The 26,825-nt window shown below is 37.3% G+C and overlaps 1 protein-coding gene across 1 annotated transcript in view; it reads left to right on the top strand.

Annotated features, from left to right (window-relative positions):
* Positions 1-26,825, top strand: part of Morc1 (MORC family CW-type zinc finger 1) — a 157,051-nt gene that overhangs the window by 107,518 nt on the left and 22,708 nt on the right. The window contains exons 16-19 of the mRNA XM_013028509.1: positions 8,721-8,790; positions 10,804-11,040; positions 11,257-11,316; positions 15,871-15,975. Of these exons, the coding sequence (XP_012883963.1) occupies positions 8,721-8,790; positions 10,804-11,040; positions 11,257-11,316; positions 15,871-15,975 (472 nt within the window). The remainder of the gene's footprint in view (positions 1-8,720; positions 8,791-10,803; positions 11,041-11,256; positions 11,317-15,870; positions 15,976-26,825) is intronic.

Genomic DNA, 26,825 nt, shown 5'->3' with positions numbered 1-26,825 from the left:
CCTGAACTCTGGGCCTGGGCGCTGTCCCTCAGCTCTTCAGCTCAAGGCTAGTGCTCTACCACTTGAGCCACAGCGCCACTTCTGTCTTTTTCTTTTTTCTTTTCTTTTTTTTCTTTTTTTGGGGTCCGGTCGTGGGGCCTGAACTCTGGGCCTGGGCGCTGTCCCTCAGCTCTTCAGCTCAAGGCTAGCGCTCTACCACTTTTTTTTTTTTTTGGTGGTGCTGAGGAATCGAACCCAGAGCCTCAGGCATGCAAGGCAAGCGCTCTACCACTGAGCCACCTTCCCAGCCCCTAAGTTTATCTTCTATTCAATAGAACCTCATGAAAGTATTACTAATAGGAACCAAGATCATGCCATACGAAAATACATATTATTTAAAACCTTTCTAAACTGGGGAGAACCTACTTTTTTTTTCTACTCCGAGATTTGTCTAGTTCTTTGAGAACTGAAAACATCAAATTATAAACATGAAGCTATAAAAGGACCACAGAAAAGGTGTGTGAAATGGAGGGGTACCGAAGCTTGAGCTTCATTTGCTTCATGATACATTTAACAATTGTTTGGCCTATACTGTTGGTCACCATAAGCTTTTTTATAATACAAATAATAGAATATTTAAAAAATATCTCCTCCAGTTAAGTTTCTGCTCTTTAAGGTTTTTTTTTTCCAGGATTTCCATTATTATTTATTTTTTGGTGAGTTCTGTGATTTCTGTGATTAAAAACATTGTACATAGTACATGGATGGAGGAATTAAAATGAGAAGGCTGAATGGAAGCATTTCTTAATAGACTTAGAATGTGCCACTGATAGAGGTGCTCTAAACATGCTAGTTCACTGAAGCCTGATCATAGCCCTGTGATGGCTGTGATTCTTTTTTTATGGATGAGAAAACTAAGGCACAAAGAAGTAATTTGCCTAGCATAGAGTTTGGAAAGTAAAGAATCCTGGTTTCCACCAATCCAATGTGTCTCCAGACCTCTTACTCTGTCACTAGACTGCATTGCCTTTTTTGGCAATGCAGGGCTGGGCAGGGATACTCATTCTATAACTTGGGCTACCTGGGAGGGAAAGGTAGGCGAATCATAGTCCAAAACCATCTCTGACCAAAACATGACATCACATCTAAAAACAAAAGTAAAGAGGGCCAGGTGAGTAACTCAAGTGGTAGAGGGAGAGGCCTTCAACTTAAAAGTACTATCAAAATATATCTACATCTGTCTTCTTTCTCTCTCCCCCGCCCCATCTTTATATACACACACATACACATATACATATATACGTGTATGTATATATACATATATACACATGTATGTGTGTAAAAGCTATTTCTGACTCTGTGTCTCTCATTTATGTGTCTGTGTACCTACGTGTATATCCACATGTGTATGTATATCAATCAGGTATATATAAGAATCAGCTATGATTGATTATTACTTCACAGCCATTTGAGCTACTGTAATTAGCTCTCCCATTTTCACTGCAGATTGATAGTTACTTGTGGACAGTAGAATTTGAGAAATTCAGAGTGAATAATACTAATACTCATGATTTTTCTTGTTGACTAGCTCTGTCCACACATTAGGTGGATGATTCATTGCATTGGCAGGGGGGGGGAGGGCGGGAGGAGGGGGGAGGGGGGAGGGGGAGAATGGCTGACAACATTGATGTGGTGTTAGGATCCTTGATTTTGGGTCCTAGCTGGTGTATAGGCTGACTGACCTCAGGCATGTCTGATGTAGTCTTCCATCCTAGGACTCCCCCCTCCCACCCCAACAGACACATACCCTAAAAAAGAAGGAAATTAAGCTAGATGTTCACAAAGACTCATCTAAATTTTAGGGCAGATGAGTATCTGTTTTTTGTGTTTTTGGTCAGTTGTGGGGTTTAAAGTTCGGGTCTGGGCACTGTCCCTGAGTTTTGTGGTTTTTTTTTTTTTTTTTTTTTTGCTCAAAGCTAGCACTCTACCACTTTGAGCCACAGCTCCACTTCTGGTGCTTAGGTGGTTATTTGGAGATAAGAGTCTCATAGACTTTGCTGTTGTTCTGGCCTTGAACTATGATCCTCAGATCTTAGCCTCCAGAGTAGATAGGATTATAGGCATGAATTACTATTACCTAGGAAGAGATTCTGTATTTTTTAATACTGTTTTGAATGCAAACATTGGTATCTAGAACAGAGCAGATTATTATTTAATTATAGTAAATGATTGTGCAAATTCCTCTTTGCTCCAGGTCTTACTCTTGGGGCAGCAGATGGCAAGAGAGTTAGATCAGATGTTATCCTGCATATACTGGAGTTTGTACCACAAGCAAGGAACTTTGAGGAAAAGAAATGAACATGACTATTTATATAAGATAATAACAACCACTTTTCCCTCTCCGAGTGGTGAGAAGTGGGAGGGAAATTTCTTCAGCTTTTTCTTCACTAATAGTCACTGTTTCACTACAGACTTCAAGTTTAGTAAAATTTAATCAGAAAGTTTTAGCTGTACAAAAACATAAAAATGTTTTCTCATACTTCCACATAGCACTGGTTCAAAGTTAGAAAGGAAATACTCTGTTTTATAAGACTGTAAACCTAAGATCATTGGACCATGTGTAAAAGAACAATATGTAGATACCAGATGGACTGAACAAAATGCACTGAAACTAGAACTTGCATTTCTGCCTCTTTCCCCAGACCATTCCTATGCATCCCAGAGATTCATGGCTTCATTTTGGCCTTAAAGATTCCTCAGTTTTCTTTGTTTCCAGAGACAGTTTATTTTACACAGATATTGCTGAGTCAGTTTGTGATCTAAACTTTCTGAACTGGTAAAGAAATGTAATTGTTTTGTTAGGAAGTCTATAAGTGTCATTTAAAAACATGTATTGAGGGGCTGGGAAGGTGGCTCAATCATAGAGTGCTTGCCTTGCATGCATGAGGCTCTGGGTTCCATTCCTCAGCACCACATAAGCAGAAAAAAAAATCCAGAAGTGGTGCTGTGACTCAAGTGGTGGAGTGCTAGCCTTGAGCTGGAGAGCTGAGGGACAGAGCCCAGGCCCAGAGTTCAGGGCCCCATGACTGACAAAAACAAAAAAACAAAACAAAAAGTACTGATATTTACAAGATCTATAGGGTAATATATTTTGCAAAATCCGAGAAGATGATGATAATGATGCTAAAACAGTATTATAGTTAAAAAGTAACATCCCCTAAAGATCAGAGATAAAATTTGAAGAAATTAAATGTGTTAACAGAGTTTTGTTTTACCTAAACATATAATCAAGGATATAAAAATGTGTTCCTCAAATAAAAGAAAGTATGTGATTATTTAAATTTGTTATTAAACATTTTTAGGCCAAACTCCAAATGGATATTAAGAGTCTTCATCTATCAGTAAAATATATCTAGAACTAGAAAAATACTATTTGTATGAATAGGTGAACTTCTAGGAGAACTATTAACATTTTTTTCATTGAGGTCAGTTGCATTTAGTGTACAAAATGTATTTAGTGTACTAAATGTTATTTGTGCATCTATTTTTATACAAGTTGCTTCAGTGGGAAACCCAAAATTGTCTACTTTTCTTGTCTTAATGCTTTTGGAAACTCTCTTCCAATGTTACATTTTATTGTTGTTCTTTGGCTTTTTCCTTTATGTTCTTCTGCACTGGTGCATTAAATATGCAAATATTTCCTCTATGCCCACTATAATCTAGGCGTTGGATATTATAACAGAAAAGAATGACTGAACTCAGCAAGTTCAGTGTTGGGGGAGTGTCAGCCAGGTGGAAGAGACTGGACAGGAAAGCAGTCAAAGTCATGGAAAATAAGTTTATTGCGTTAGGAAGCTTGCATTTTCCTGAAAAGTGAGCAAAATGCAGTTGTAAATACAGGGTTGGTCAGAGTTGAGATAAATTTATGGTTGGGAGGCCTTTAACAAAATTTCTGGGGAAAAAAGAAAGAATTTGGTGAAATTGGAGAACTATAGCACACAGGAGAGAAAGGGCCCAGTAGCTCAGCAATGGCAGGAAGGAGAGACATCAGGACAAGGCAGAGGGTGTAAGTTAAAGTAGAAGGAGGAACCTTTTGTCATCTGAGGCCATGGGAAAGAAGTTAAAGGTATTCACACACAACTTCAAGAGCTTTAATATTGCTTTTCTTTTCTCTAAAGACAATGAGAGAGGAAGGCTTTATAAAAAGGGTACAGGAAGATTTGAAACAACCTTGTGTGTGGGAGGAACAGGAGCCAATTAGGGACAAGTTGAAAGATTGCCTGGAAGATGAGGAGTTGTATGTTTCTGTGGTACAGATGCAAGAGACTTTAGAAATCATTTATTTCTGAGCACAGATCGCAAAGAATCAAGGAATCAACTGAGCCAAGGCTGAGAACATCAGAATGGGGTGGCGGAGTGCAACTGAGAGGAAGGACTATTTTCCTCAGGTAGAATTAGGAATGGAAGGAAAATCAGCAGGGGTATGACAGCGAGGAAAGACACATATGGAGAGAAAAGAAGTTGTGATGAATGCAAAGAGCGTTGATAACCTGGAGAGGATGTGGAAGAACTGCAAATTATCAGGGAAAGGGCTTCACAGTTGGATAATTTCTAAAGGTGAAAATATTGGTGTAAATTTCTGATGTTGAACCATCCTTGGAGTAATGAAGTGAAATGTGATAAAACCTTTGTAGGTGATTTAAAAGCCTTGCTGGGTGCAAGGCTCATGCCTGTAATCCTAGCTATATAAGAAGTTGAGAGCTAAGGATCTCGGTTCAAAGCCAGCCTGGTCAGAAAAGTGTGAGACTCGTCTCCAATTAATCACAAAGAGGCAGAAGTGGAACTGTGGCTTAAGAGATAGAGAACTAGCCTTGAGCACAAAATCTTAGAGACAGACCCAGAATTCAAGCCCCAGGACAGCACACACACACACACACACACACACACACACACACAAGCCCCAGGACAGCACACACACACACACACACACACACACAACTGCAACAATAAAACCCAAAACATATGGGGTTAGTTAATAAACAGATGGGTAGGAGGAAAGAAACTCCAAATTTCTAAGGATATGGTGCATTATTAAAAATACTGATCTAATAACTCATTTGTTGACTATAGTAAGACTTACTGGGTACAGCACAGAAAAGGCGTTTATATGGTACCTTTGTCTTTGAGTGTTTCTTCCCTCTTCTCCTTTTGTGTTTTAATTGTAAGTAAATCCATGCTTTTTTTCCTGTCACTGAGGTCATTATTATTGCTGCAAAATGTTATAGTTGACCATATTTTTTCATGCTTCCTGACTTAATATGCAACTGAAAATTATTTTGCCGTTTGTTTCTGTACTAGCTTGCCTCCTTTTGTAGCAACAGCTTTGAAGTTAAAATGACAGGGCAACATTTACAAAACTTATAAAATTTTTATTTCCTCCTATCTCTGGTTTAGTAATATGATTAGTAGGAGACAGGTCAAACCCCTTTACAATAAAATTATAGACCAAGGAAATAATTATCCTTATGTTAATATCATAAATGTTATAAATCCAAATAATTTGACTGAATCATATATACCAGACTAGGCTCCGACCTATTTTGCTGTATCAAGAGCAAGACTCACCTTGGGTAAAGATACTGGAAAAGAATATACACATGCAAAAAAAAAAAGAATATACACATACATTATGTAAAGTTTCTGGAAAGTGTGATTGAAATCCAGCCAGGTAACAGAGAGACAGTCAAGTTATGAATGCAGAATAGTCTCGTGACAGTGTTTCAACTATGAAAAGATGAACCATAGGCTCCAGGAATGTCAGTTCATCCTGTCAATCATCAATATCCGATTGGGCATTTAGCATTCCCTAACATTGTGCTAGGTACTGAAGACATAAGGAAAGATTTTGACTTTCCCAAGCTATTGAGAGAAATACACTGTTAACACAGAACTACAGTCCAGTGTGGTACAGACAGTAATAAGGAAGGAAAAATGTTATAGAAGATTCGCTATGGCTATGGCTATAAAACAGCATTTTTCCATTTCTTTTTCTAAAAGTCTTCTTAGAGCAACAAGGAAAGGAGAAGACAAAAATACAAACTGAGGGCTGGAAAGGTGGCTGAGTGGAAGAGTGCTTGCCTTGCATGCATGAGGCCCTGGGTTCGATTCCTTAGCAACCACATAAACAGAAAAAAGCCGGAAGTGGTGCTGTGGCTCAAATGGTAGAACGCTAGCCTTGAGCTGAAGAGCTGAGGGACAGCGCCCAGGCCCAGAGTTCAGGCCCCATGACCCAAAAAAAACCAAAAACTGAATTTTCCATTAGACTAGAAGACATATACCAAAGATTTCACAGGGCTATTCAAAGTACTCAAAAGAACACAGGAGCTCCACTGGAGGAAAGGGAGAGAAACAGAGGAGAATGTTCAACAATAGCATGCCAAAAGATGAACACACAGACACTGACTGAAGAAAGACACATGTAGCAATTGAAAACTGTACCTGTTGTCTGTCATAGCCAGCAGGCAACAGAAACTCTACTGGACCAACCCTGGTTCATAGAAGTAGACATGGCATCCACATGAAAGTGTAAGAGGCCACTTAAAAGATGCTGTTGCTGGGTCTTGTGAATTAATTAAAAGTTCTCCACCTTTGTCCTTGTGACCCTTGATGTGGTTCTCTGCTGCAGTCTCTTTGCAAGCACCTTGGGTTCCAGCAAAGAAATTTACTGATAAGTATCTTGTGTAGAAGGCAAACAGCCCCTCACACAGACAATGCCTCTATTTATCATCTAAAAAGAGGAAAGAGCCCCAAACCTAGGAGACCACTGACCAGGCATCTTGTTCTTGCTCTGTCTTATAAAGTGATTAACAACTTGAAACTCTTCCGGAGACAAAGATTGCGCCTCTGGTTCACCTGGTCATACCTGTGACTTGGACTTTTTTTTCCCCTTAACTGTGCGTACCTTTCTCACCTCCCTGCCCCCACCCTAATTCTTCCCATTTAACTAGAGGCCAATCTCTATCCTATGAAGGCAGCCTAGGATGTGCTGATACGCTGGTCTCCCATGGCTGTCATGTAATAAATTTCCTTTCTCTGCACTACATCATGTTTCTGTTTTTTTTTAAATTTAATTTTATCATAAAGTTGCTGTACAGAGGGGATACAGTTACATGAGTGAATTAATGAGTACATTTCTTGTAGAGAATTGTTACTCCCTCCTTTGTGGTTCTCCCCTATTCCTTCCTTCTCCCACCTTCTTCGCTCCTCCCCACCCCCAAAGTTATAAAGTTCGTTTCCCATATACTGTCTTGTGGGTATCATTGTTGCAATTGGTCATCCTGTGTCCTTGTTTCAGCAGTCTGTTACTCCCCTCCCCCTCCTTGAACTGGAGAAAAGTATATACGAGATGTATGACACCACGAACAAATACAGGATAACAGGAGATACCATAGGGGGAAGAACATACAAAGGAAACAAAACCATCTCATAGCACATTAACAACAATGACAAAGAAGAACCGCTTGCAGGGAACTACATCATATTTCTTTATGGGGATAAGTGGTCAGGTCTGGATCCCTGAACTTTGATCCGGAGTCTAAAAACTCAGTTTCAAGAAATTACCCAAAATCACACATGCAAAAGTAGTGCTTTTTTTTTAATACAGGAGAAGAGAGGCTTTGCTTGTTTAACAAGAAAAGAAGAACTTGCCTGTCATCTTAATTTTCTTCTGACCCCTTCCAATGGAAAGTTTGGAATGAGATTAGCCTCGGAAAACCCAGCTCATAATGAAGTGCTTAAAAAACAAAAACAAAAAAACTCGAGTGTAGCATTTAAACAAGAAACACTAAAAAGGAAAAAAAAATCTAATAAAAATTATGTAAGAAACAAATAAGATACCATAAGGGAGAGTTGGGGGAAGAATGGTAGAAAAGATGACATTGATCAAGAAGCATTATACTCATAAATTAATATATTAAATTGAAACCCCTTATACAACTACTCAAAAATAATTAAAAAAAGATACCATAAGGGAAAAGTAGAAAAAATATTCTGACAAAATATAAATGACAAAAGCTACTGTGAATATTTTGAATAAACATTATTAAATACCAGGAAAGATTTTCCTCATTACATACCCTAAAAAAAGTCTACAGATATCTATGGCCAAAGGCATTCTTAATTTGGTGCCAATCCTGGGGCTTGAACTCAGGGCCTAGATTCTGTCCTGGAGATTTTTTATTCAATTCTAGCACTCTATCACTTGAGCCACCGTTTCACTTCTGGATTTTTGGTGGTTAACGGGAGATAAGAATTTCACAGCCATACATGTCCAAGCTAATTCTTAGATCTTAGCCTTCTGGGTAGCTAGGATTACAGACATGAACCAATGGCATCAGGCTCAAAGTCATTCTTATTAATAAAAATTAAGTATTCTTCCCCTACGGAAGGAGACTAATTCTCAGCACTTGAAAGGTTCTAGATAGTGCAGAAAATAAACAGAAAGAAAAGCATTTGCATGGTAGATGAAGAAGTTGAACTTTTTTTTCTTTATAGTTAATGATAGTTCACATAGAAAATCAGGTGACATCTACAATCAATTACTAGAACTAGTGAAATGAGTTAGATTGTAGGATTAACAAACAATGTATAAACAGCAGCTATTTGTATATATAATTCTGAATTGCTGAAAGATGCCAGGCAAACATATGTTTATTTAAATTTATTGTAATATTTTTCCCATGGAAACTTCAACTTATATCATCAAGTAAGATCTCAGGAACCACCTCCACCTTGCTCTCTTCAGCTCCTAAGGTGAATAATTAGAGTAGGTTGATCATTTGTGTCATTTGTGTTTCTTATAGAAGCCAAACTTAACAAGGATTAGTGAGTTCCATGATTTATGAGGTTCTGAAAATTTAGCATTAATAAATCTTAATTGTTAATGTTTCCTTCTTAGAGTGATATATACTTATTAGGAAAAACTTAGAAAAAATACAAAATTTAATTCATTATCTTAATACTCAAGCAGGACAACAATTTAAGACATTTTAATTTATTTTATCCCAATACTTTCCATGAGAGATATTGATCCAGTCTGTGGATATATATATATGTATTCATCTACATATGTCTGTTTGTCTAAATGTGTGTATATATAAACATTTATATATGTATATAGTATATATGTGTATATAGTATATATTTGTGTATATAGTTTATATTTGTGAATATTGGCATAATTTTCTAAAGACTTTTATATAATTATTAAATTATATACGTTATCTTTCTCAGATACCTACTAGAATAAAATTTAGGATTTAGAGGAGGTTATTTTTGAACCTTTTGAGTGTCTTTGAATATTCGCAGATCCCTCATTTCTCAGTTATATCAGGCCCACACAGATATGTAGAAAACTCTTTACAATGTTAATTATTCATCTTTCTTAATAGGCAGAGCTGTAAATAATATATTGTATGCCTTTGGCATTTCTGCATTACTCTCTTTAAATATTGAAACACTTGTTTCAAGAGCATCTTTGTAGTTTGTGTTTTATTTGTATCTTCTACTTTAACAAAGAATCAGGGGTCCTTTAACTCAATGATAGCTCAGAACTGGTAATTGTCTCATAATTAAACTCCCATCTTGATTATTTTTTGCACTGCTAAAAAGCCTTATTATATACAGATACAATATATGCACAATATAATATATACACATATAATAGACACAGTAAATTGAGGCTTATGGAAAATGAGAACTTTAACCCAGAAAAGTCTTCCCCATGTTGCTTCAATATAATATATACTATCAGAGTAAAAATGATCCATATGTTCATTTGTGTAACATGAATGAAAACTGCCTCCTTTAATAGGAGTTTACCTCCATAACTGAACATCAGAAGAGGCTCTGGATTTATACATGTTGTTTTTACTTAGTTTTTACCAGCATCTAAAATTGGGGTGGAGAGCAGCAGAAATTACATGCAAGTAACCTACCCTGGGAAATAGGTTTAAAAAGTTGTTATAAAGCCTCTACTAGTAATGATGATGATGATGATAATAATAATTCCATGCCTTAAGATTCTGCCTACAGGTGAGTAAACCATGCACAAGACTGTGATAAGACTGTATCAAGTGCTAGTGGTTTGTGTGAAGGAAAATTGGAACCAAACAGTTTCCATGAGCCCAAACACTATTGAAGAGAGAGGATTCACTGGCCAGTGGTTTGGGGGGGGCAGTAGTGGACAACGACATGCTTAGGAATTGGCATATCTGTCACTTACACTCTACCCTAAACTCTTCTCCTTCTACTGGTCATGTTTTATTTCTAGAAGAGAGTAACCTGGTAGACACACGTGCTGTAGCTCTTCTAGCACATTTCTTTCATTGGTTGAAGTAGCAGGAAGCAAGGGGCAGGAGGTAGGATGTGGGATGAGGGCAGTTCTCAGAACTTGTCCTCTGGTGAATCAGGGGGTAAAGTGAACAGAATGTGCTCCCACTTTGGGGTCTCTGTACTCAAAAGTCGGGCTTCTTTTTAAAATTTGCTTTCACAAATAGTACAAGGGAAGCGTGTGCTGATAATTCCATGGAAGTGCAGACTATAGCAAAGTTAGATCTCTTGACTCAGTCAGCTCTGTTTCGGAATCAGACTTCTAATGAGCCGTGATAACAGCACATATTTACGAAAGGTGGTGCACTAAGCTTTTGGTTTTTAAATTTTTTGATAGCAGTAAGAAATACGACCTAATGCAATATGATGAGGGAAACAGGCATCTGTTTCCAGTTATCTGGCTACCAAACATAACATTGATTTTTGTTCTTTAAGGATATTACCAAAACTCAGAAACTCAGGATTGCAAGTGATAACTTGAAGCCTGGATATCTTTCCTCCCTTGAGTTTTCAGTCAACCACAGAGACCAAAAAAGAAATCCAGAAGGTGCAGATTTGTATATAGAGCATGTTTCCAAAACCAAGATAGTGAAGAAGTCTGTCAGCAAACCCCAGCAGCAAAGAGAAGCAGAAGCTCTGCCAGAAAATGTCAAACTAGCTCAGAGGTCCCAGGTACTTTGTTCTTTTATTTTCTTATTTACAAAATGAACAATAATTTACTTATTCTGGAAATAGCATTCAGTAATGGTTTTGGTTCATTTTCACATTTTGAAGCACTCTAATTATAGGATGGACATCACAATATGTGTTTCCTGTACAGGGTCCCAATATCTATTTTTTCTCCCTTCTCTTTCTTCTTCTTCTTTTTATTTTTGGACAAAAAGTTAGATTGCTAATATAAGCACAGTGTCTGCAGAACTCAAACAAGTGAAGAGTTCTCAGAAAAATGTGTGGATGGGGAAAATTTAAATCTATATTTAAGAGAGAAATGTCCCCATAGGATGAACCTTGACTCTTCAGAATTTTGTATTCAATATTTTATAGAAAAAAGTGCTTAGCTAAATAAAGCATACATAGGTTGTTAGCTCTATCATCAAGGATCCAGTATCTAAAGTAGGATCCAGTATTTGAATTTTCAGATTCATTTTAATGACGTACCGCCTGCAAGTCTTCATGTGTCTAAATGTGTCTGCTTCTTTTAAAAGACTCACACCATACCAACAGTGTTTCCCTCATTTAATTCTTTTCTAATTGTCTTCATGTTCCATTTATAATTATTACAACAATAAAATATGAGAGTTCCTGTCTCAGGTTTAGTGCTGATTGATTACAAACATTATTTCACTAACATCCATTTTACATCTTTTGTAAGCCAGAATTGATTGTTTATATTATCTAACTGGCTCACCAGATTTGACTTTTAAGGCCTTTTGACTATTGTCACAAATTAAAATCACTCTTAGAAGGTGGATTTGAGCCACTGGAGCAGATATTCAAATGAATTGCTGTGGGCCCTGAAGGCTGTGTAAACTCACTTGATCAGCAGATACCTGCCGAGTTTCTTCACTGTAGACCCTATATTGCATGGTGGGAGATAAGATATTCAAGGCATAGTTCATACAAAGGGAATTATTTTGAACAATAGTCACTTTATTGAAAGCTCTCATTTATTCCTTTGTCATATTTTTGGCAAATAGTGTACATGTTCTTTCTAAAATTCTTTAGTGAAAATATTTATTCTTTAAAGAAGACTTTTTTCATTTCACTTTTAAGTAGTTCATTCTCAAAAAGTAGTTGAAACCAGTTTTCTTATAATTGTAAATTTTTTATCCTCAGTCTTTCCCTGAGATTATATGATCACATTAAATGTTTATCATCTATACAATTTAACTTTTCTTTCTGTCACTTTGAATTATGTGTCATATTTAAATATGATGTTTCATATTGCAAAAGGCCATGTACAAAATATAGCATAATTGTAATATAAGAGATTTTATAATTTTTTTCCCAGTCCCGAGGCTTGAACTCTGGGCCTAGGCACTGATACTGTGCTTCTTTTCCTATCACTTGAGCTATAGTGCCACTTCTGTGTTTTTCTGAGTAGTTTATTGGAGAGAAGTGTATCTTGGACTTTCCAGCTCTGGCTGGTTTTGAACTGAATAGCTAAGATTATAGGATTGATCCACCGGTGCCCCGAGAGATTTTATTACTTTATAGTCATATCTCCATTAACCTTGCATTTAAAAAATTATTAAGTGTAAAATTTAAAGATTTGGGATTTGTTGGTTTACTGTGTAGTTATGTTATATACTCTTAAAACAAGAATATATTGAGAAGTTGATAGTGTGTCCAGGTATTAAAACAATATATTTAGAATTTAGATGTGGTATAGTACCTTTGTAGATGTCTGCATGAGTATAAAGCTACCCAAGAGAATGTATACTTATAGTATGTGCACATACATGCATATACAAATACATATACACTTGTGTAGCTTTGCACATTATAGGTACATAAATGTATATTAGCATATATGTAAAATACGTAGGTACATCTACACATGTATATGTAAAATCATATGTACCACTCTCAAGCCACAAATGTTGTCATGAACAAAACCATATATAGTTTCTGCCCTCATCAAAGTTAGAGACTAATAAGAAGCAGAGCAATCATGTCTCCAATCATTTCATAGACAGATTTATATTGCAGCTACAATAGTATTCCTTTTTTTCTTTTGAGATAGAGTTTTGCTGAGTTACAAAGACTGCTTCCGACTTGAGCTGGGACTGCACGCACCTCCTGTGCTGCTACCGTGGCAGGATTTTTATGGACAGTCACTTATCTGCTTATGACGGGATATTTGGCTATGGCTGGTCGGATGGGCTGTCTTTTCAGAAAAAAGATTCCTAAGATTTTTATGATTAAATTGATTTAAAAAAGAGAGATGATACATGTCCAAGTAATGTATACTGTTTGTTAAAAAGGGATACAAGGATGGGTGTAAAGTATTTCAAGAGGACAGTAATGGGAGGACAGAGAGATGGAGAAGAGATGGGCCGTGAGATGTATAGGGAATGATCATAACCACACAGGTTCCATAGGCCTTGAGAAGCATATTTTCATTTATCCTAAAAGCAACAGAAAACAACAGGAGAGCATCAGTAATGTGTCCAGACATTATTTATTTTACTTTTTTAGAAGACATTGCTTTGGTTGAGTATGGAAAAAAAAGGTAGGATCATACCTTGCAGTCATTTGACCCCTACTTGTCTGTATAAGAAAAGACTGGTTAATTTCATCTCTGGGATAGAAGGATAGTTTGATATACATAAATCAATAAACATAATATGGAAAATTAACAGAATTAAGAGCAAGAATCACATGATCATCTCAATAAATGCAGAAAAAGCCTCTGACATATCTTACCTCCTTTCATGATAAAAGCTTTGGAGAAGGTAGAACAGAAGTAAGATACCTCAATATAATAACAATGCTTTACAAGAAATGTACTCATTGTCTTACTCATCTAACTGTTACCCCTCTGTATAGCATCTTTCAATAAAATAAAAATTTTAAAAGACTATTATGACAAGCCTAGAATCTACATACTAAATGGTGAAAAGTGGAAAGTGTTTCTTCTAAAATCAGGAGCAAGGACAAAGATGTTTACTCTCTGCATTCCTTTTCAGTGAAGTAATGGAATTCCTAGCTAGAGCAGAAGGCAAGAGAAAGACATAAAATCCAAAGAGGGAAAAGTCAAAGTATCCCTATTCACAGATCACATGATATTATATCTAAAGGACCCTAGAGAGTCCTCTCCCAAGCATATCTGCTTTGAAGAAAACCTCATATGCTTCACATGCTTGATAAAAACGGCTCTGGAAATTGCTAACAGTTTAGTTTTCATGTAGTACATTTATCTTTATTAATATAAGTAACAAGGACTTATTGTTCCTCCTAGAGAACTTTTTTAATTTTTTGGAGCTTAAAACAACATACATTTATTTTCTCACATTACTCTGGGTCTAGTGACTGGGCAGATTTTAGTTGAATTCCCTCCTTAGGATTTCATAAAGCAGAAGGTGTTGGCAGGATTGAATTTTCTTTTGCGGGTCAAGATCCTCTTCCTACTGACATAGTTGCTGGTAGAAACCATTTTCTTATAACTGCTTGGTGCCCTGGCTTCTCACTAGCTTTGGCTGGAGGCCATTTTTAATACTGTGTCACATGACCCTATTCCCAGGTGGTCCACAACAGGGCTATTTGCCAGTGGGAAAGTCTGCTACTGCTAAATCATCTAAGCTTTAATTTCACAAAATAAAATGCAGTCAGACTAACATGACATTCTATCACTTTTGTTAGATTCTATTGGCTAGAAGAAAGTTGTAGGTGCCACAGTCCCAAGGATAGATTATTCTGAGAGCATGGGCCATTTGGGGTCAAGAGTAGAAAGGGTGTATCTGTCACGGAGAGCCAAGCAAGTAATGAAAAGAAATCTTTGAAAAATACCAAAGCCAAATTGAAATCAGAAAGTATAAAAGCTTGTCACTGAAGTGTTTTCAACCTTTTCAAGTATGAAGGAATATTTTAAATGTAGAAAAATTGCTATACATTCCATATAATAATAGGTATGTTCAGTTTTCATTAGTAACAATATAATCAAAAGGAAAACATCACAGATACTTTGAAATGAATTGTGTCTTATATTCCTTAGCAGAATCTACATATGTACATATTCACATGAACCATAGTTTATTTAGAATATGGATAGTAACTCATGTTTGCAAACTATTAATTTACGCAGATTTTTGCAACTACCACATGCCCCTAAAATCACTGCTGAGCCCCATAGTCCATACCAATCATTCATACTTAATTTGTCTTATGGCAATTTTTCCCCCTGGTTCTGGAGCTTGAACTCAGGGGCCTGGGCACTATCTCCTAACCTCTTCATGCTTAAGGCTTCTACCACTTGAGCCAAATCATCACTTCTGGCTTTTTCTGAGTAGTTTATTGGAGTCATATAGACTTTTCTACCTGGACTAGACTTTCTTGCCCTGGCTTTGAACCATGATCCTCCAATCTCAGCTTCCCAAGTAACTAGGATTACTGGCGTGAGCCACAGTGCCAGATGTCTTATGACATTGTTTATTGCAGTGTGTCATTAGTTAATCTTTACATGTGCTTATGTAAATCATGCCCCCCCCCCCAGATAGTGTCAAACTGGATAGCCAAGACTATGTTGAAACTCTGTAGTCCTGACTGGTCTCAGGATCTTCCTGTCTTAACCTCCCAAGTGCTGGAATTACAGTTATGCCTCTCCCATACACATATCACACAATGGCAAGTTATGTATTTATTCAAGGCAGTTGTCAGAAGTCAATATTTCCCTGTATTATTTCACCATTTGTAGAGATGAAATGGCATAATTAATGAGTGAGGGTGGTTTAATGTGGTACACATTGACTTTGTATATTTGCTTTTAACACTTTGCTGTAGGTCTCTTGCTGGGGAATAAAAAGGGAACCAAGTATAAGCCTCACACAAGAAGGTCAAGTATTGGTTGATGCTGAATCCAGCAACAACAATCAAGATATCATCGTGGTGAGATAAACATACTTACTAATGATATGTTAAGATTTTTTTCACCTTTACAGGGATTAAAGAGATTCAGCAGGTGTCTCAATGTAGCTGAAACATTGATTAAATCACCTAGTTTGGGGATACAGCAAGAGCTCTTACAAAAGATAGTTGTTATTCATGCAAGGCTATATAAACTAGTAAAGATAGAACTAGCCATGAGTCCACAACTCTTTTCCGTTATCAGATTAAGACCTCTAATAGACATGTGAATGTATAAAAATTATACAATTTGAAGGTCATATCCCAACCTTATGTTCCAATCAATACTGTATGAATCTTTCTGCAATTTATTATTATTATTTTTTTTTTTACTTTTCTTTTTTGGTACTGGGGATCGAACCCAGGATGTTGCACTTTGCCTCTGAGCTACATCCCAGCCCTCTTTCTGTAATTTATAACACAGACTTTCAACAGAAAGTGTAATGCTCATTTGTATGTTGTTTGTTTGGTCTTGTGGTGCTGGGAGTTGAACCCAGGGCTTTATGTATGATAGGCAAATTTTCTGCCACTGAGTTATATTCCCATCTCCACAATGCAAATTTGAGTTTGTTAAATGGAAAAAGGCTTGGTGTTCAGGCAAAAGTGATTTGAAGACTGACCACACAAGGAATCCTTCACCTGGGAAGCCATGTTAGAAGTGTCATTTGAATTATAGTAATACACAATGAAAATTCATTTTGATGTTGGAATTTAGTCAGGGAAAAATCTGTTTTTTAAATCAACGTATATGTTTTATTATTCACCGTAGTTTTCTTTTTACCTTGATTACCAAAAAGATTGTGGCTAAACTTGAACCTAAATAAGGATAGTTATAGTACCTTGAAAAGCTGTTATTTCTGGTATGATAAGATAAAGGCGGGTTCCTAGGGAGACACCTGGCCCCATTCTACATGTATTTAAGTAATATGCCCCCAAATGCCAGCTAAGAATTTTGGATTACGTTTAATCATATTTGAGCCAATATAGAACATGTTATTTCTTCTGGTTCTAATTTCTGTGCCCTTCAATGAAACACTGTGCTCACAAGACACAGGATGACACTGACATGAAGATTTTATTTTAGTATATTTTATTTATTTTAATATATTTAAAAAAATTTAAAATTTTTTGGACTTTTTTTCCCATTTTTAAAAATTTTATTGTCAAGGTGATGTACAGAAGGGTTACAGTTAAATATTAGGGTAGTGAGTAAATTTCTTGTTTGAACTTGTTACCCCTTCCTTCATTTTTCTTCCACTTTCCTTCCCCTCCATTTTCTCCCTTCCCCACCAACTTGTACATTCATTTCCAACATATTTTCTTGTGAGTTTTGCTGTTGCCTTGGCTGGCGCTTTGTCCTTTGTCTCACCATTTTGTTAAATTGTTATTACAATTAAAAAAACAAAATATTTTAAAACTTTGTGTCAGTACCAGAGCTTGAACACAGCCCAGGTGCTGTCCCTTAGATTTTTTTTTTAAATCAAGGCTGTTGCTCTACCGGTTGAGCCACAGCTTCACTCCAGGAATTTTTGGTGGTTAATTGAAGATAGGAGTCCAGGCTGGCTTTGAACAGTGATCCTCAGAACTCAGCCTCTCATGTAGCTACCATTATCAGCATGAGCCACCAGAAATCAGCCATGAAGGTTTTATTTTTAAAACCACATATTATGCATATTTCAAGTACGGTTCTATCAACATTTCCCAGGTTCAATAATGATCGATGCATGACCACTCTGGTTTCATCCGTGTACTTGCCTGTGTCTCCCGCACACACACCACAATCTAAGTTATATTTGTGTTAAGAAGGGATGTAAAAAAGACAAGAAATGATTTATGAATGGGAGCAGAAAACAGAATAATATGGACAATAAGGACTGATTATAGCCAGGACATGCATGTGTTTTCAAAAGGAAAAAGGTCAAAAATTTAATCAGAGACTAGAAGGGGAGGCAAAACTGCAACCAGTACTGTAAAGAGCATCTCCTCTCTTTACCACTTAGAAGCACAATGTGACCTGGCTCCGCCAGTCACCCATTTGTGTTGTGGAAATTTCAAAGTCTAGTTGTGTTTTTCTAGTTTTCATTATGTTTTCACCTTAGAGTCACACAGAGCTTTTAGCAAGTATTATTATTTTTTTGTGAAATAGATGGGACACACATTCTAAAATATCATTACTCTTTTTATGTAATGCTTCTTAAGTCTTATGCTAACTATTCAGTATGTTTGTGGTATAGGGTATGAATTGTGTCTCTGTGACCTAAGCAGGATATCTGTGTTTAAACTTGTTATCTGATTGTTTTGGATAAATGTTTTATCCATATGCACATTAATTCAAGGCTGTGGTTGGAATAATTCAACTAGGAAATAATTACTTTTGAATGTTTACCTGTCTGTACTTTCTCAAACTCAGAAATTTTTTTTTAATTTTATTTTATTTTATTTGTGAACATACTGTACAGAGGGGTTACAATTGCATGGGCAGGATAATGCGTACATTTCTTACCAAGCATTGCAGCCTCCTCCTTTGTTTACCCTTCCCATCCCTTCCCAGCCTCCCCCCTCCCCCCCATCCCAATCCTTCTCCTTCCCCCCTCCCCCCCACCCCCTTCTCCCCCCTCCCCCCGCACCAACGTTGTAAAGCTCGTCAAACTCAGAAATTTAAAAAAATGTTTTTGTCCACTCTCATCCATCTTTGTGTGTATATCTAGTTATGTGTGACTCTTTTTTGTGCACGTGTGTGTGTGTGTGTGTGTGTGTGAGTGAGTGACTGTTTCAGAATGAAACATTTAATTTAAACAAGGAAGGCAATCAGTGTTAACAGTAGAGCAGAAAGTTAGCACTTAGGGGGAAAAAAACCTAGCTACAACACAGGATACCTTCCTTCTATCTGCCCCTGCCCCTTCCTCACCGCCCCCCCTGCCCCAATCTAATGGTGATATTTATTATTTTGATACATTTACTGTGTGGGGGAACTAGGGCCTTGCTTTCAGGTATAATAGACTCAGAAATATGGCACGTTCATCACATAAAGAAAGTCTATCTATCTCAGAAGGATGATTTCACATTATTCCAACTTATGAGATGGTTATATAATAGGACAGTGGCACTTTGGTCATTGGAAAGGGAAATCCAACTTTAGTTCACTTGGACAGGACAGGTTGACTTAAGCTATGCGTTCCCTCCCATGATGCCAGTCAGCATGGGCTGACAAATACAACCTTAAAATTGCCAATGATTTAGGTATCTGAATACTTATAAGGTTTGTTCCAGCTAGGAGAGCTTGCTGTGACCAGGCCCCTAAAAGGGATGACAGAGATAATGTCACTAACATAACTTTAACCCCAAAGGGATCCTTCACTCCACGCCTTCCTGAGAGAAGAGTCTCAAGGACTTTCCTGCTCTATCTGGGTTTGAACTGCAATCTGTACATCTCAACTTCTGATTAGTTAGGATTATAGCCATGAGCCACCAGTCTGCTTTTTGAAAGTTTTTTTTCCCTCCAAGTGCTGGGTAGCACCTCACTCTGGGTTTTGTACTTACAGTCACACAACTTTCATAGGAATGATGATAATACTGATTACTTTTCAAGTTCCATTGCTGAGAGTTACAGCCATAGGGTCATTCATGTTCGGAAATTTGTTCACTGCTATGGATTAACCACAGCTTAATCTGTTCTCCTAACTTCCTTCCCCCAATTCTTGATTGAATTTTTTTCCTTTTCCTTTTATTCTAAGGCCCTGTAGTCTACTGAAGCTAGTTGTTCAAATTACGTTCTTTTTTTTTTTCTCCTCCCAGTGGGATAACCTCATTTTCGGATGGTTGTTAATGCTTAGTTCCTGTTTTACACAGCATATTACATTTAACACACTCCCAGATTATTCATGTGCTGTTGGGCTCATTTGCCTTATCTTTAGTTCCTTCTGCCAGATAGATTGTTGGTGTCACTTTCATGGCATTTTTCCACTTTTGATATTAATTTATGCTTGGCTTTTTTGGTCAGTGCAGTCCACTTATTTTCACAGTCTGTTTAGTAAGAATGTTCTTAGGCCTTGCAAGGACTTTGTAGTTTTCAGATTGAGATTCAGTTAAAGCTTTGGATATTTTCTTTTATTACATACATTTTTATTGTTATTATTTTTATTGTGATGTACAGAGGGGTTACAGTTACATAATCGGGCAAAGAGTACATTTCTTTTCTTTTTTTTGGGGGGGGTCCAGTCCTGGGCCTGAACTCTGGGCCTGGGCGCTGTTCCTCAGCTCTTCAGCTCAAGGCTAGCGCTCTACCACTTGAGCCACAGCGCCACTTCCAGCTTTTTTTTTCTTTTTGCTTATGTGGTGCTGAGGAATCGAACCCAGGGCCTCAGGCATGCAAGGCAAGTGCTCTACCACTGAGCCACCTCCCCAGCCCCCTAAGAGTACATTTCTTTTTGGACAGTGTTACCTCTTGCCTAACTCTTTCCCAGTTTTTCCCTCCCATCCCTACGGACAAGTTGTATAGTTCATTTTCCACAGTGTCCAGTGGGTACCATTGCTGCATTTGTTTACCCTTTGGTCCCTTTATTTCTGTGCCTCCCCTTACATTCCTAAAGGCACATGAAGGAACAAACAGAATAGAAAGAAGAGAAAACAAAACAGCAAAAAAGAAAAAAAAACCTTGTTTCCATTTGCTAACGTTCATTTCAGTAAACATTATTTTATATGATCAGATGCACAGAGGCATAGTGCCTTTCTGCTCCCTTTCTAAGAGTATTCTCTTTTGGTCTCACCATGTGTAAATGCCTGGAGACACTTGTATAATTATCATGTCCCAGTGTATTTTAGATCTAGCTTCCACATATTAGAGAAAACATATGCTATTTGTCTCTCTGAATTTGGCTTACCTCACTTAACATGATTTATTCTAGGTTTGGACATTTTCTAGAGATTATAAAATGTCATGAAAATAAAATGTGTACTTTTTAGAGAGACATCTTAACCCTCACTAAATTGTGCTAGTTTACTTCCCAGTTGGACTTTGGGGGTATTTGAAATGGAATTCTCTGCACTTCAGCAAATCTCTTTGGTTATTTTTCATAATCTTGTTAGTATAGCTATGGTGGAACTAACTACCACTTCAAGGCAACTGGTATCTTCCACATTCATTATCTTTGAATTGTTCTCACAGTGTTATACATGTGTGTCTCTGTGGTATGTGTGCGTGCGTGTGTGTGTGTGTGTGTGTGAGAGAGAGAGAGAGAGAGAGAGAAAGGGAGAGAGAGAGGGGGAGGGAGAGAAAGTGTGTATGTTTCTGGAAATAGTTTCTCCTCTTTGAGTATGACCAAGATGAAATGCAGAACTATGCTACCCATATATCATTTGATCTAATTGTCTTAAAAGCTGATGGGCAAGTATTCTTCTCATCCCTATTTTGCAGGTGAAAATAAAAATTGCTAATGGTCACACTGATAGGAGTTGGCCAACTTGAACCCCAGCTCTTTAACCTAGACAGCGACTTCTCTAAATATCTTCCATTATGAATTCTTTCTTTATATTCTATCTGTCTAACTGTCTCTTATATAAATTCCAGCTCCTTCTTCCACTCAGGTCTGTTGAATTATATGTAAAAGCTTGACTCAGGCATGTATATTTTAAGGTACTTTGGTATCTCTGTTGACTAAGTAATTTGGGCTTAGACTGCCAATTTACATTGTATCCAGGGTTCTATGGATGCATCTCTAGTCAAGAATCTAGTGCCAATTTTAAAAGATCAATTCAGCTAAAATTGTTATCTACATACACAATGGAATATTACTTAGCCGCTACCTGTCATTTGCAGCAGCATGGATGGATTTGGAAGACATTGCATTATGTAGAATAAGCTGGGCTCAGGAAATAAAATACAACATAGCCATACTCATTTTTGAAAGCTAAAATGTTATGCATATAGAAGTAGAAAGGGAGAGAACACTCATTAGAATGGGTAAGGATCAGTGACAGAGTAGATATTGGGTACAAAATACAATTGGAGGAGGAACAGTAGTTATAAGGTTTTATGATACCACAGGATATCAGTAATCTACAACACAAAATTGCACATGTCAAAACAATTAGAGGAGAAGAGCTTGAAGGTTCCTAATATAAAGGAATGATAAGCTGGGAGCTGGCAGCTCACGCCTGTAAGCCTAGGTACTTAGGAGTCTGAGGTCTGAGGATCACAGTTCAAAGTTAGCCTGGGCAGGAAAGTCCATCAGACTCTTATCTCCAATTAACCACCAGAAAACTGGAATGGCACTGTGGCTCAAATGGTAGAGCACTCACCTTGAACCGAAGAGCTCAGGGACAGTGCCCAGGCCCAGAGTTCAAGCCCCACAACCAACAAAAAAAGTAAATAATGCTAATTGTCATGATTTGGTCATTAAACATGGTTATATGTGTTGTAAACTATGTGTGTGTATAGTAATACTATACTAAAACTAAGTATAAGTTAAGTATAAAACTAAGTATAAGTATATTTATGTATCAATTAAACATTTCAAAGACCAATACAACATTGATTCCTTGCTCAGTTTAAGCTAACTTCCCTTTAGCCACTTTCTCCCTTTATCCACCCAAAATTTCATCTGGACTATGTACTTTTTTTTCCCTTAACACATCGTTTTTGTCATCTAATCAACTTGGACTCTCATGCAACCATCTGGATGACAGGATCTACATTAATTCATACAATCATCCGGACAACAGGATCCACATTAATTCTGGGATCCTGGAATGGAGCACCTTTATTTTTGTCCAGCATCACTCTAGGAATGTGATTGTGGTCATAACCTTACCACAAACCCTTCCCATGAGAGCGTGTTGCCTTACATTTGGCCTCTAGAAATTCATATTGTTTCCTGTCTTCAGTGCTCAATACACATGTTCTCTTTCTTTAATGAATGCTTGATATTCTGACCTGTTTTCTGTCTCAAGCACTTCCACACTTTTGTGTCAAATTCACATTTGTCCCAGGTAATCCCAGGTGGGAAGGGAATAGAAATTATTTTATTGTACCTCTTATAGATAATGCCAACCTTTGCCAGGAAAATCAATGTCTGAGTAAATATTGCTGCAGTCCCACTGTTAGTAGAGCAGTGCCCTGAACAATCCTGTGTCAACTAACATTTTCTGTTAAATCCCCTTGCACTTGGATGTGCCTAATGGACAATTAAACTGCAGTACTAGCAACAATTTGGCATTCGATCTCCATATTATGCGAGACCTGAAGTGGGATCTGGTCTTATCAGTGGCTCTCAAAAGTAATGCAATCAGATCAGTGTTTGCTGAACCATTCTTAGTGGAAGCAAGAAAGATTAAAAGAAAATAAAGAAATGGCACCAGATCACCAAGGTTCTTATCAAAGAGTAAGAACAATCCATTGTGTTAGGTCACAGGATACAATAAAACAGTTCTTTAAACAAAACATCTTAGGAAATCTGTTCTGAAAGACAACTAGAAAAAATTAGATGGTCACATCACCACAGATAGTTGGGAAAGAAAATTATAATGGGAAGAAAACTTAGTTTGAGAAAACTAAAATTTGAGAAGTCAAGTAAGAATTATCTGTTGAAATTTAGGTCTGATGATAAAATAACTTTTTATTGCATGTATATGTGCTTTAATTCACCTTCATAATGAACACAGTCTCTGGTTGATGTACAAATTGTCTCATTCTAATAGGAAGCAATATTGGCTTTTTTCTCAATATTGATATTTGACATTTATTGATATTTTAAAATATCTTTTAGTTAATATTCTGATTATAAGAGAAAGCCCCTATTACTAAGAAATGAAGGAATGCCTATGATGTGGTTAGATTAGATTAGGTTTGGGCTGTCTTGTATTATTATTTCTTTTTATTTCTTCTTTTCTCCTATACCTCCTCCTGCCCTTCCTCCTTCTCCTTCTATTCTTCCTTTCCTTCTTCTCCTTAAAAACAAAATCTCCCCTTCCTCTTCCTTCTTTTTAACTTGCATCTGGCCTTGAGAACAGATTGGCAGATGGACTTAATTTATTGTTCAGTTCTACAGACATTTTAAAAAGCTTGTTGGTCAGGTCATCCCTTGTACAAGTTTTTAAGAGTTTGGCAAAGGATGCTCTGATGTTTTACAAAAGATGTAACCTCCAGCCCCTATGATGGAGTTTACCACTTTCTGAAGCCCTAGAAAGAAATGTGATCGAAGGGACCAGTGTGTGGAAGCATTTCTCTATCTCAGAACTGAGCTAACCTTACTAGTTGCAGCAGGTTAGCCCTTTGAGGCATACTTTGAAACAAGCTCGTTCCAGGTCAGAGAAGATGCCAATTTGCTCTGAATCCCTGGGATTATAGTCAAAGCCTCCTTGAAGTGAACAAAAAAAGAATACTGGATGAGCTAATGAGTTGTCCAGGTTTAGATTTTTGCTTTACAGTGGCCAAAAATCAAACCAACAAGTGACAGCATAAAGCAGCTAAAAACACCCTGTGTAAGCATAAACATTACATCATTTTTGTGATTCTCAGGGGAGACTGAATTAGTAGTACAATAACATGCATTGGGTGTTACAATAACATGATTTGAGATTATTGAAATTACCTTAATTTGAAGAGCAGATCATTTCTTAGTCTCTATCCCTGGCTGATGATGCCTCTTATGAACTAATATAATTCTGTGATTGTTAACAGTATTAGAAGGTTCATGGGCAGCTTTTTCACAAGATACAAATCATAGCTACCCCAAGGTACTTGGGAGGACAACTTACAAATACTTACCTTCTAAAGCATTAGTCATCAACTTACTGGATGTCATCAACTTACCATCAGAAGAGCAGTATGTGAAACAGTCTCAGACATAAGGGAACATGTTATTGGTGATTATGATTTTAATGTGAAGGGCAAGTACATGAACTACCAGCAATCATGAGTTTATTCCTCAATACCATATCAGAGCTTTTGAGGGACAATAAAATGACCAAATATGATCTCTGCTCTGTAGAAACAGGAAAATTGGAAGACAGCTTTACAAATCCATGAGTAGCGTTAAATTAGGGGAACAAAACAAGATAAGATACATTCTGACAGAGATGATCTTGTTTTGCATTCAGACCCTGTCAGGTATAACAAGTTTTGATCTTCCATTGTCTTACATGTTAAATGAAAACATTAACAATAACTGCTACTCTAAAGGTTGTTGTGAGAATTAATGGGATGTTTGATTGTGATAGAATAAGAATAATTCCTCATGCAATGTAAAGCACTTTTTAAAGTCCCCTACTGTACTTCTAAAGAAGACGAAGTCAGCCTTTATTGTTTACTCCAGGAGAATGACAGAGTTGATAAAGTTTCTTTGTAGCAGAGAGGAACTAAAGAGTGACATTGTGTTGAGAAGGGAGAGGGAGTGTATGTAATCTCAGAAGCAGGAGCCACAAACTGACAAGGCCAGATGAGAAAGTGTACAGACAGAAATGAGGCAGCCACCAACTGAACAAGGTCTAAAATAGATGTTTAATGGTAATTTTAAATGGCTATTTTTGCATTATGAATTTCCCCCCCATTTCCGGGCACAATTTCCAGTAGTGTTTTGCAGAGTTGAATTTGTTTGGGGGAGATGTAATCAAGTTTTCAATTCTTCTTTCAAGTATCATGGCCCTTAAGAATGTAGGCTGCTATAGGACTCAGTCTTACCTGGGTTCCATGGATATGATGCTTTGCTATTAACAGCAGTACTGATAGTAAATGGCATGCACCTTACTGTGAATAGTTATTCCGTAGTTATTAGGAAAAAAATCCCTATGTACGCTGGATGCGGGTGGCTTATGCCTGTAATCCTAGCTACTCAGGAGGCTGAGATCTAAGGATCATAGTTCAAAGCCAATCTGGGGAAGAAAAGTACCTGTGAGACTTTTATCCCCAGTTAGCCACCAGAAAACTGGAAGAAGCACTGTGTCTCAAAGTGGTAGAACCTTGGGCAAAAAGTACTCAGGGTCCAGTGTTCAAGCCTCATCATTGGCAAATAAATAAAAATAAAGATAAATCAGTATTTAGTAGATTAAGACTGTTTTGGAAAGGGTAGGGTTTATATTTGTTCTAAAAATAATACACATTAGATAAACCATTTTAAAAAGTTAGATAGCAGTAGGCCCTTCCAGGTAGCATTTATGTGGGTAAAGTTTTGAACTGAGGATATGTGGTGCTTCTAGAAAATTCTGCAGTGAAAATTTAGGCTCTAACAGAGGATGTTTGTTATATTCAGATAACTTAGAATCACACTCTGATAAGGGTTAGGAAGGCCAGACAGAGTATGAGTATGTGTTTGAGATAATAGGCAGAAGCTACAGGAAGCTTTTGAGGAAAACATGTAACCATGAACGCTTTGGTTTAAAAATGAATCTGGTTATAATAATGGCTTGGACTGGAAAGAGAAGAAACTAACCACAAAAAAGTTACATATAAGCTGAGCACTGGTGGCTCACGCCTGGAATCCTAGCTACTAAGGAGATTGAGATCTGAGGATCCCAGTTCAAAGCCAGCCTGGGCAGGAAAGTCCATGAGACTCTTATCTCCAATTAGCCACCAGAAAACCAGAAGTGGCGCTGTGGCTGAAGTGGAAGAGCACTAGCCTTGAGCTGCAGAGCTGAGGGACAGTGCACAGGCTCAGAGTTCAAGCCGCAGGACCAACCAAAAAAAAAAAAAATCATATGTTGGTTGCCTGAAAATAGTGGCTTAAGAAGACAAGGGAACAAAAAATAAAAAGCTTAGTAAGGGGTATTAAAGACAGAATAATGAGAGTAGTGTTGCAGTGATAATTTGGAATAAAGGAAAAGGCCAAAAAGGTCAGAGA

This window comes from Dipodomys ordii, unplaced genomic scaffold (assembly GCF_000151885.1).
Source record: "Dipodomys ordii isolate 6190 unplaced genomic scaffold, Dord_2.0 Scaffold111, whole genome shotgun sequence".
NCBI classification, from domain to species: domain Eukaryota; kingdom Metazoa; phylum Chordata; class Mammalia; order Rodentia; family Heteromyidae; genus Dipodomys; species Dipodomys ordii.
The sequence above is the reverse complement of the archived record's forward strand: the minus strand, read 5'-3'. Positions and strand labels throughout refer to the sequence as shown.